At 33.2% G+C, this 12,795-nt stretch overlaps 1 protein-coding gene across 1 annotated transcript in view; it reads left to right on the top strand.

The window, feature by feature from the left end:
* Positions 1-11,575, top strand: part of LOC127720841 (DNA-directed RNA polymerase, mitochondrial-like) — a 52,038-nt gene extending 40,463 nt beyond the window's left edge. Inside the window, exons 31-32 of the mRNA XM_052227589.1 lie at positions 223-278; positions 8,004-11,575. Of these exons, the coding sequence (XP_052083549.1) occupies positions 223-278; positions 8,004-8,053 (106 nt within the window). The 3' untranslated portion in view covers positions 8,054-11,575. The remainder of the gene's footprint in view (positions 1-222; positions 279-8,003) is intronic.
* The last annotated feature ends 1,220 nt before the right edge of the window (positions 11,576-12,795 follow it).

Here is a 12,795-nt window from a genome sequence, read left to right as displayed (position 1 = left end):
GCATATCATGCGCTCATGGTGCAGCGTTTTATTCTATCATTCAATGGAAACGTCACCTTATATATTGGGAATAATTCTTAAAATGTAAAAATAATTTTTCAGTAACTGTTGTGAAGATTTTATGACAGTTTTCATGTTGTACAATATGAAAAAGTGTCAGTTTCATTCTTCACATTTTTATTTGAAGGTTTTAGCTATGTATCCCTGTACTTATTATTTCAGTGACCTTACATTGAGAGCTCTTTTGAAAGAATGTCTAAGTAGAGTGCCAACCAAAGGTAATATTAAACATTTCTATCAAGGTTATAGCTTCTGTGTAGATAAAATAAGTTTTTATTTTGCCTTGACAAAGTCAAGGAGGCAAGACTACAGTGTGCTATTTCTGGAGGCAGCAGTGATGTATTAGTTCTGTGATTAGATCAGTTTAAAAGAGAGGCGAAAAATACCAAATAAATTCGAACTTGTAGGTCGATGACAAACTGACAACACCATGGCCAAAAATGACCAAAAGACAAACAATAGTATACAAAAGACAACATAGAAAACCTAAGAACTTTTGTTTATTTTACATGTTAAAGTTTGTGATTAGCTCAGGATTAGCTTAGGATGAACTTATAATAGTATATCAATGATACTCAAAAGAGAGGCGAAAGATACCAAAGGGACATTCAAATAGAGCAAATTTACATAAATTACTGTATTTTAACTCATGCAGAATTTTTGAGTCAACTTAGTTTGAGACGAGAGTCAACTATGTTATGTTTACCTATGGTAAAATGAGCATAAAGCATGACCTGAAACAAATATTTTGATTCTACTGGAAAATTCAGGACTTTTTCATTCAAAGCAGACCTATAAGACACTTTTCAAAAGGCAGCCATTTGATTTGATAAAGCAAAATTGTTCTGTAAAAACAACCATTTACGATTTAAAAATATGCAAATACAAATATACTGGTACTTACTTTTTATACGATCGCAAAAAAATTTTTGTGGTCGTATGTTGGTATGACGTTGGCGTCGTTGTCGTTGTCGTCGTCCGAAGACACATTAGTTTTTGCACTCTAACTTTAGTTTAAGTGAATGGATCTCAATGAAATTTTACCATAAGGTTCAATACCACAAAAGGAATGTGGGGATTGATTTTGGGGGTTATGGTACCAACAGTTAAGGAATTAGGGGCCAAAAAGGGGCAAAAAATAAGCATTTTTATACGACCGCAAAAAATTTTGTGTTCGTATATTGGTATGACGTTGGCGTCGGCGTCGTCGTCCGAAGACACATTGGTTTTCGCACTCTAACTTTAGTTTAAGTGAATGGATCTCTATGAAATTTTACCATAAGGTTCAATACCACAAAAGGAAGGTTGGGATTGATTTTGGGGGTTATGGTACCAACAGTTAAGGAATTAGGGGCCCAAAAGGGCCCAAAAATAAGCATTTTTGTAACTTCCAGACATAACTTGTGTGTTAGTGTATGGATCTCTCTGACATTGTACCACAAGGTTCCATATCATAAAGGGAATGCTGGGGATTGATTTTGGGGGTAATTGCCTCAAAATTTTAGAAATTAGGGGCCAAAAAAGGGGCAAAAAAGAAGCATTTTTATATGGACAAATACTTAAGTACAAAACATAATTTAAAGCAGTGTAAGGGAGATAAATCAAATACATCATTTGTATTACCTCCCTTACACTGCTTTTAAATTATGTATAAAGTAATGGTTAATGAACAATTAAGACAATTTAAAACAGTGTAAGGGAGGTAAAAAGAAATTGTGGGGGGTCAATTTTTTCTCATTTCAGATTTCAGAAATTAAAAAGAATTATTCTTCAAATATTATTTTTTGTTCAAATTTGTTCAAATTTCAAATATTGAAAAATTTCAAGAAGTAATCTTTAATTGCACAGTATGGCGCATTAGATTTGTAAAATCTTTGACCACATATATTTATTTGTTATGCCAAATCTGACCGTGTATTTAGATTTGTAATTTTGGGTCCAGTTTTCAAATTGGTCTACATTAAGGTCCAAAGGGTCCAAAATTAAACTTAGTTTGATTTTAACAAAAATTGAATATATGGGGTTATTTGATATGCTGAATCTTAACATGTATTTAGAATTTTGATTTCGGGCCCAGTTTTCAAGATGGTCCAAATAGGGGTCCAAAATTAAACTTTGTTTGATTTCAACAAAAAATGAATATATGGGGTTCTTTGATATGCTGAATCTAACCATGTATTTAGATTTTTTATTTGAGGGCCCCCGCTATCAAATAGGTTCATATTGAGGTCAAAAGGGTCCAAAATTAAACTTTGTTTTATTTCATCAAAAATTGAATAATTGGGGTTCTTTGATATGCCAAATCTAACTGTGTAATTAGATTTTTAATTTTGGGTCCAGTTTTCAAATTGGTCCACATTAACGTCCAAAGGGTCCAAAATTAAAGTTAGTTTGATTTTAACAAAAATTGAAAACATGGGGTTCTTTGATATGCTGCATCTAAACATGTATTTAGATTTTTTTATTTCGGGCCCAGTTTTCAAGTTGGTCCAAATTGGGGTCCAAAATTAAACTTTGTTTGATTTCAACAAAAATTGAATATATGGTTCTTTGATATGCTGAATCTAACCATGAATTTAGATTTTTTATTTGTGGGCCCCGCTATCAAATTGGTTCATATTGAGGTCAAAAGGGTCCAAAATTAAACTTTGTTTTATTTCATCAAAAATTGAATTATTGGGGTTCTTTGATATGCCAAATCTAACCGAGTATTTAGATTTTTAATTTTGGGTCCAGTTTTCAAATTGGTCTACATTAACGTCCAAAGGGTCCAAAATTAAACTTAGTTTGATTTTAACAAAAATTGAATATATGGGGTTCTTTGATATGCTGAATCTAAACATGTATTTAAATTTTTGATTTCGGGCCCAGTTTTCAAGTTGGTCCAAATTGGGGTCCAAAATTAAACTTTGGTTGATTTCAACAAAAATTGAATATATGGGGTTCTTTGATATGCTGAATCTAACCATGTATTTAGATTTTTTATTTGTGGGCCCCGCTATCAAATTGGTTCATACTGAGGTCAAAAGGGTCCAAAATTAAACTTTGTTTTATTTCATCAAAAATTGAATTATTGGGTTTCTTTGATATGCCAAATCTAACTGTGTATTTAGATTTTAAATTTTGGGTCCCGTTTTTAGGCAGTTAAGCTGCCTTATGCTAGCACCCTAGATTTGTGTTCTTCCTAACGAATGCTGAAAAAAAGTGCCATTGTTGTAATCTAGCAGGCTAATATGTTATTTATAACTAATTGGACATTTTTTTCATTCTTTTAATTCTGGAATACAAAAAATATGACCAGAATAACCTTAAATGATCGTCGAACGACGCATAATATTTGAAGTTGCACATAGGAAATAGTGCTCAATAGAAATCCGTACGTAGTTTATTATCCCCTGTGCTTTTGGCTAAGATGGCAAAGAACAATTGTATGAAATATTTCATCGCCGAAAATCTGTAATTACAAGTCGTTTATATTTCCCAAATGGCAAAATGCGCAGGAATATTGTTCATGTACACCAAATCTCTATGATAGAGGGAATAAAGTTATATATAGTACACATGTAGTCTAAGTTGGCGGTAATTTTAACTTACACGAAACGTAAGTTCGTTTGATTCTGATGATATAAAGTCCGATTAAGCGAAAGTACTCTTAATCATGATATTCTTTTAGTTTAAGAAGATTGTGATTATTTAATTGATTTCAATTAAATGTATGCACATTTAAATTCCTTTCTTTTATTAAATTATTCCGTTTATCACTGAACTTGTTGTTATTTTATGAATGAAAAACCGGAAATCGACGTAATCAATGTCGACCAATCAGGTCGATGTTTTAAGAAATGCGGAATAACTCGTCCCAGAGACAAGTCGGACCGAGTCCACTCGGACCGTCTAAGAAAACAACTCGGACCTCTTGTCAGATTAACTTAGGGTTTCATAAAATGTAAGACTAACATGTCTAGCGGAGCCATCAATCTTTCGTTTGTGCATTGGGAACTATTTAGGGGTATTTTGAGGGGCCTAAAGAAGGGAGGGGTTTACTGTAGAACCCTATGGGATTTTATTTTCAAATGACTATTTATACTCGAAAACAGTAAGTGATAGACACGCGTGGTCTTCAGGAATGAGAACAGGACAATGAAACAAATCAAATAAAATATAGGGTGAGTCCCTGGGGGTCATCCCACCCCCCTTCAATTTGAAAATGTTCTTTTATCTTGTAAACGGTCGCGATCCCCACCCCTAAACCATATATATACTTGTATGGGACAATAAAACAAATCAAATGAAAATTTGGGGGAATCCCTGGCGTCACCCCACCCCTTTCTGTTTCAGAACTTGTAAAAGGTCGATATCCCCACCCCTAAACCATATATATTCATGTATGGGACAATATAACAAATTAAATGAAATATAGGGGGAGTCCCTTGGGTCACCCCACCCCCTCCTGTTTGAGAACTTGGAAACGGTCGAGATCCCCACCCCTAAACCATATATATTAATATATGGGACAATATAACAAATCAAATGAAATATAGGGGGAGTCCCTGGGGTCACCCCACCCCCTCTTGTTTCAGAACTTGGAAACGGTCGAGATCCCCACCCCTAAACCATATATATTAATGTATGGGACAATATAAAAAATCAAATGAAATATAGGGGGAGTCCCTGGGGTCACCCCACCCCCTATTGTTTGAGAACTTGTAAACGGTTGAAATCCCCACTCCTAAACCATATATATTCATGTATGGGACAATATAACAAATCAAATGAAATATAGGGGGAGTCCCTGGGGTCAACCCACCCCCTCCTGTTTGAGAACTTGTAAACGGTCCCCACTCCTAAACCATATTTATTCCTGTTTGTCATTTCAAAATAATTTGAATGATATACAGGGTCAATCTCCTAGGCGTCACATTATGTGACATATGCATATCACTTTACTAGACCAAACCAATGTGTACTGGACTTTGCCCAATGTCAGGCGACCATGGGAATGACGAATTATGGGAGCTTTGTTTGGGAGACTTCGTAACAGCATCCTGTTACAATTATTTCTTGTTTATTATAAAATTTTATTGATGCAAAAAATGAGTCTAGGTAAATTGAATTTACTTTAATTATTTTTTGAATTATTTCTGGGCCTATAAAAATTTTCATTTATGGCTCATTTTAAAGAAAACATATAAATCTTTCAAGCAGTGTAAAGCCCAATAATGTTTGACCAATTGTTTTATTTGACCGGAGAACCTGAGATCACCCCCAGTTTTTGGTGGGGTTCGTGTTGCTTAGTCTTCAGTTTTCTATGTTGTGTCATCTGTACTATTATTTGTCTGTTTGTCTTTTTATTTTTGGCCATGGCGTTGTCAGTTTGTTTTCGATCTATGAGTTTGACTGTCCCTCTGGTATCTTTCGTCCCTCTTTTATAATCACCTGTCATTTTATTCCAAAATTGGTATGGAGTGATATCACGGACTTGGGGTGAAGGTGGGGGTCATTTACATTTACTATGGTCAGGGCAGTCAGACCTCACCTTTGATCCCTGTAGTAGTAAACATTTGTCTGATTTGTGTCTCATAACTTTTGTACTGTAGAACCCAAACTCAGTGTTCCTTCCAGGGAAGCAAGTCCATTCATACAATTACGTCAACTTGTACCACTAAAAGTCAACTGGTACCAACGTTAACTACCAACTAGAACACCTGCAATCATTGCGAACTTGTACCACTGCAGACTCACCATTAAAAATATACATTGATATATGCGTTGCTTTAGAAAACCTTGATAAAATATTAATTAATTTGCCTTAATAATCAATTCATTAAATAAACATAAATGTACAATATACGAATGTTTAATGTTTGTTCTTTCAAATCTGAAAAAAAAATTTGAAGCAACACTGCCACAGTTTTCATAATTACGTTTGCCTTGGTTTTTGGTTAACTGCCTGCAGCGCTTACAGTGCTTTGATTTAAATTGGTCTACATTAAGGTCCAAAGGGTTCAAAATTAAAGTTAGTTTGATTTTAACAAAAATTGAATTCTTGGGGTTCTTTGATATGCTGAATCTAAACATGTGTTTAGATTTTTGATTATGGGCCCAGTTTTCAAGTTGGTCCAAGTTGGGTTCCAAAATTAATTTTGTTTGATTTCAACAAAAATTGAATATATGGGGTTCTTTGATATGCTGAATCTAACCATGTATTTTGATTTTTGGGCCCAGTTATCAAATTGGTCCACATTGAGGTCAAAAGGGTCCAAAATTAAATTTGTTTGATTTCATCAAAAATTGAATTCTTTGGATTCTTTGATTTAGATTTTGGATATTGGACCATAATAGGTAAATTAAAAAAATTTAAGTTCTTAGACCCCATTCATTCTGTGTCAGAAACCTATGCTGTGTCAAATATTTAATCACAATCCAAATTCAGAGCTGTATCAAGCTTGAATGTTGTGTCCATACTTGCCCCAACTGTTCAGGGTTCGACCTCTGCGGTCGTATCAAGCTGCGCCCAGCGGAGCATTTTATTGTAACTTCCAGCCATAACTTGTGTGTAAGTGTACCGATCTCTCTGACATTGTACCACAAGGTTCCATATCACAAAGGGAATGCTGGGATTGATTTTGGGGGTAATTGCCTCCAAATTTTAGGAATTAGGGGCCAAAAAGGGGCAAAAAACAAACATTTTTCTAGTTTCATGACAATAACTTGTGTGTAAGTGTATGGATCTCTCTGACATTGTATCACAAGGTTCCATATCACAAAGGGAATGCTGGGATTGATTTAGGGGGTAATGGCCTCTAAATTTTAGGAATTAGGGGCAAAAAAGGGGCAAAAAACAAGCATTTTTCTAGTTTCATGACAATAACTTGTGTGTAAGTGTATGGATCTTTATGAAATTGTACTACAAGGTTCCATATCACAAAGGGAAAGCTGGAATTGAGTTTGGGGGTAATTGCCCAAAAAGTTTAGGAATAAGGGGCCAAAAATAAGCATTTTTCTAGTTTCCAGACAATAACTTGTGTTCAAGTGTATGGATCTCTCTGAATTTGTACTGCAAGGTACCATACCACAAAGGGAAGGCTGGGATTGATTTTTGGGGTAATTCCCTCAACATTTTAGTAATTAGGGGCCATAAAGGGCAAAAAACAAGCATTTTTCTAGTTCCAGGACAACTACTTGTGTGTTAGTGTATGGATTTTTATGAAATTGTTCTACAAGGTTCCATATCACAAAGAGAAAGCTGGAATTGAGTTTGGGGGTAATTGCCTCCAAAAAGGAGCAAAAAAACAAGCATTTTTCTAGTTTCCAGACAATAACTTGTGTTCAAGTGTATGGATCTCTCTGAAATTGTACTGCAAGGTACCATACCACAAAGGGAAGGCTGGGATTGAGTTTTGGGGTGATGAATCATAAGGGGGTTGGGGGGGGGATTTTTTTTTCCTTTTTTTTTCTTTAAAATTTTCCATTTTAAATTGGTTATTTCTGATTTATATATAAAATCAAATAATAATGATGTGGTTTGAATGGGTAAATTAAAAATTTTTAAGTTCTTAGACCACTTTCATTCTGTGTCAGAAACCTATGCTGTGTCAAATATTTAATTACAATCCAAATTCAGTGCTGAATCAAGCTTGAATGTTGTGTCCATACTTGCCCCAACTGTTCAGGGTTCGACCTCTGCGGTCGTATCAAGCTGCGCCCCAGCGGAGCATTTTATTAAAAGATTTTATTGAATTTCATGACAAGCAACTCCCAGAGAAATGTACATTTTGATCTTGAGTGTCATTCTAAATATAATTTAATTGTGATGTCAAGGATGTGTTCCCCATATTTAATTGGAATAAGAACATGGCTTTGTTTACAAAGCAAAAGAAGAGCATCATATTAGAATAAGTTTATTGCACTCACTTGACCTATTCCTTAACTTTCTATTTCAGGTACATTTGATCTTAATAGTGTACAGAACTCAACATACTTCTTTAGTTGATGTGAGCTGTATGTAGACCAACAAATATCATGATTCAGATACTCCAGAGATGCTCAGTCAGATATACTCAGGAAGTCATGTGACTGTAAATAAACCCTGACCATGTGACTCTAAAATCAACCTAACTGTGATATAGACTAGTATAGATCGTGAAGATATAAAGTGTAATTTATGATATTCTAAAACATTCTACATGTGAAATGATAGTATGATCTATTTCAAAAGATCGAATACTATCCATTTTAATTATGCTATGCAGTATCATCTTAACAAATGATTTTTTAACCATGAAGAATATTGATGTCCCATATTGTAACAGAATTGTCCCATATCATCTGTAACTGGTGAATTGCAACATACATTTCCTTACTTCTTTTTGTAACCATTAGGGAGAGAGATTTGTGATGACTAATATGACAAGGGAAGAAGCTGTGATAATGTCAGGTGGAACACCCCTCCCCCCCCTTTTAGTTGGAAAAAATGTTGGTTTTTTTTGCACAAAATCACCATGTTATGTGATATTTTGTACAATGAAAGACAATTATTGTACAAAATATCACGTAACATGCTGATTTTGTTCAAAACAAATCAAGGAAAGGGGGCATAATTCCTCGATATGAAATCTTTCCAAAATGATTTCTACAATTTAATATTCAAATATATTATTAAGATGCTTTAACAAGAAAATGTATGTTAAAAAAAAGCGCCAATATATTGTCTACTGGACATTAAACTTATTGAATTAGTAAAATTTTTGTTTTCAAATGTTATGTCTTATAAAGATTTACATGGTGCTTCATAGATGTTTGTTGTATAGTGCTAAATTTTTTTTAATTACTTCTTTAACCTCAGACATGTGACCAATAGCAGCTGTATGCTAATTTTTTATATGATGATGTTGAAGATATTATATGCTCAAGTTATGAACATTTATGCATATGTTTAACAAAATGTTGACAGTAATAAACCCAATGAAATTCTGATGCATGAATAGACATTTTTCTTAAACCTACATTCTGTAGATTGCTAGTAATGTCCAAAATTTACCAAAGTTTCCAAGGGCTTTTCCAGTAAAAATATGCTCTTGGACGGAGACCCCTACTGTATTCATAATAGATTTAATACATCAAAATGACATATAAAACCTTCCCTGTATATAACACTAATATTGAACATTTTTGTTTGCTGTGATACATATTTATATCAGTAATCATAAGGATCTCTAATCATGTATAAATTATAATATGATTTATTTTTTCATTATTAATCTGGACACATTGTTGGACTGCATACTGTAATGCATTTCTGTGAAAAAAAGATTGTTGTGTAAATTATTATGGTTGTGATGAAAAATGAACTTGTTGAACAAAAAATTCCTGGTCTAATCAAAATTCTACAGATCAAATTAGACTTGAATTTTCCCTATAATGAATTTATCTTTTATATGGTTTAGGTTGAGCACTGAATGTCAGTATAAAAAGGTTACAATATAACGTAATTTGAGTTTTAACTTTTCCCTGTGACCACCATTTTTGAGGGGTAAATGGTTACTAATAATTTTCCTATTTGACTAACCAAATTGATACATTTGGTTCCAACAAGTCAGATAAAAGATACTTACTAGATAGAAGTGATGAATCAAGCAAGGCTAAAAAAAATTAAAATTGTTCAGAAAACAATTTTTATGCCCCGGCCATAGCGGAGGGGGCATTAAGTTTTACCCTTGTCCGTCTGTACGTCCCACAAATTGGTTTCCGTTCTCTAACTTCAGTTTGCCTCAACCAAATGTTATGAAACTTGTACACAATGCTTATTACCACAAAACACAGATCAAATTTGCATTTTGGTGGCGACACTTTTACTGTTCTAGAGTCATGTCCCTTTAAAAATGGAAAAATTGCTGAATTTTTCATTTCCATTCTCTAACTTAAGATTGCTTCGACCAATTGTTATGCAACTTGTACACAAAATTCAGATCAAGTATGAATGTGGGTAGCATCACTTTTACCGTTCTTGATTTATGTCCTATTATAACGTTACGTCGTTAAATGCAAGCGGGGGCATCATCTGTGTCCCATGGACACATTCTCCATTTATTTGTAAAGTCTAGCCGTGAGTATAACAAGATGAATTTGGCTGATTTATGAAGGAATTTGGGCACATAGTCCTCCAACATGGAAACTAATGGGAGGTTACTCTTGCTCAAATTGTGTCAATTGAAACCTATCTATTAGTGTATGTCTGGTATATATGTAGCAATGAATGCCAGTTTTAGCTGCTGTTTGGTACAAAAAATGTGCAAGTTGGTACATGTAAATGTTGATCATTGAATGTTAGATTGAACTTGGATGGTTGATATAAGATGAGCATTATGGATGTTTGCTACTCTGTTTCAAAAAACAAGTTTTAATAAAAAACTGTTATAAATTGATAGTATATAAATCGAGGAACTGAAAAAGCAGAAAAAAATGAAGGGTGGTTTTCGAGATATAAGCCATTGAAAATTTGGCGGGAAATTATTCTCTTTAGATTTTTCTTACATTTAACATTGGCACCTGTTTTCTTTAAAAAACTACGAAAAAATAACAAGGATTTCATAAGATTTTCAAATATGGCTTTTAAACTTTATGTAATAAAATTATGAAAGGAAAAGTAGGGGTTAGCGGGCAAAATTTTTAATGGCACTACCAGAGGATTCCGAATATCTGGCAAAAAATCAAAAACAATAGGAGTGAACATCTTTAAAGGATAATATGATATTGTGTACATGTATAAAGGAGATCATTCCAAACTAATAGTGCTATTTGAAAGTTAATATGGTGGAATTCATATGCATATTGACAAAATCTTGTTATTGTGTTGCTCTGTTTTTTGTTTTGCAATTTTTTGAGAAAACATGTGTGGAATAAATTGCACAGTGTGGAATCATTATTATTTGTAGGAAACCAATTTTTTTTTTGTAGTAAGTAAAATATGAAATTAAATGTTCATTGAAGTACAAATTTTCTACACACTAGTATGCGAAATGATATAATTACGAAATCAAATATCCATGAAAATATAATTTTATGATATATGATAGGTTAAGATTTTGAAAGAATCATTATTTTTGATGAAAAAGTTTTTTCACCTTGGGTCATAAGGAATTGCATGAAAATTGTTATATAAACATATTGATAACACTTATGAAGAACCATTGATTCAGTAAAAACAAATGAAATATTTGTAAAAACAATATTTGGCAAGTTCTTGTTAATAATCAGTGGGTTTTAAACAAACACATTTTTTCTCAGAATAGGTTGCATATTTTTCACTTCTCAATTTTTTTATGCAATTGGCAGAAATTGTTAAGAATAGACAATTAGCAACCACAATGTATAATAGATGAGACAGGAAAAGTTTTTTGTATTCAATTCTTGTAAAACTAACAGTATTAATAGCTATGCAATTTATATGAGTCCACTGTATATGAACAATGTACTGGTTACAACAATAACCTATTATTAAAGATAGAAAACTGGACTTGGTTATTTTTGTGGTACCTTTGTGTTGAACTGTTACTCTTAACATTGTACACTCCATCTTCCTTAAAATCATTTATATTTACCTTTATCTTGCAGTACATACATCCATCCAGAATATCTACAATGAGGTATATTTCTCCCTGGGCTTATGATGGTATATCAATTGTATTTTGTCACCTTAATTCTTTTATATGGTAAAGCATTGATTAACAATATTGGAGTCCCCTGACCTATATTTCATGCTGCAATAACTGAAATAAAAATAAAAGAACAGAGTTCCAATGTCCCCCGCATTGCACATATTTTATCTCTCAAAGGTACAAGGGCAATAACTAAAAAAGCACTTTTTTGTTGTTCTTTAAACTTTTTTTTATTAATATCTTGGAGAAATGAAGGCTTTAAAGCAAATGCAATGTGATTTCAATTATAATTAATATTTCCAAGAGGCATAACTCTTTAAAAATATTTGATCAGAACTTATATTTTTGAAAGTTTAAAGACATTGCTGATATAAACCTATGATATAAGTTTCATAAAATTCTGACAAGAACTGAACACATGAGAGTGCTAACAATGCAATTTTCCATATAATCAATATTTCCAAGGCGCATAACTCTTTTATAAATAATTGATCAGCACTGATTTTTATACGACCGCAAAAAAATTTTTGTGGTCGTATATTGGTATGACGTTGGCGTCGTCGTCGTCGTCGTCGTCGTCCGAATACACATTGGTTTTCGCACTCTAACTTTAGTTTAAGTGAATGGATCTTTTTGAAATTTTACCATAAGGTTAAATACCACAAAAGGAAGGTTGGGATTGATTTTGGGGGTTATGGTACCAACAGTTAAGGAATTAGGGGCCAAAAAGGGCCTTTTCTAGTTTCCAGACAATAACTGTGGAACAGTGTATGGATCTCTCTGAAATTATACTACAAGTTTCCATACCACAAAGGGATGGTTAGGATTTGCTTTGGGGGGTTATGGCTCAAACCGTTTAGGAATTAGGGGCAAAAAAGGGGGAAAAACAAGGTTGTCCTGGTTAATGGACAAATACTTTAGTACAAAACATAATTTAAAGCAGTGTAAGGGAGATAAATCAAATACATCATTGAAATTATCTCCCTTACACTGCTTTTAAATTATGTATAAAGTAATGGTTAATGAACAATAAAGATAATTTAAAACAGTGTAAGGGAGGTAATCCAAATACAAAGTT

Source organism: Mytilus californianus, unplaced genomic scaffold, assembly GCF_021869535.1.
Source record: "Mytilus californianus isolate M0D057914Y unplaced genomic scaffold, xbMytCali1.0.p SCAF_11, whole genome shotgun sequence".
In the NCBI taxonomy this organism is placed as follows: Eukaryota; Metazoa; Mollusca; class Bivalvia; order Mytilida; family Mytilidae; genus Mytilus; species Mytilus californianus.
The sequence above is the reverse complement of the archived record's forward strand: the minus strand, read 5'-3'. Positions and strand labels throughout refer to the sequence as shown.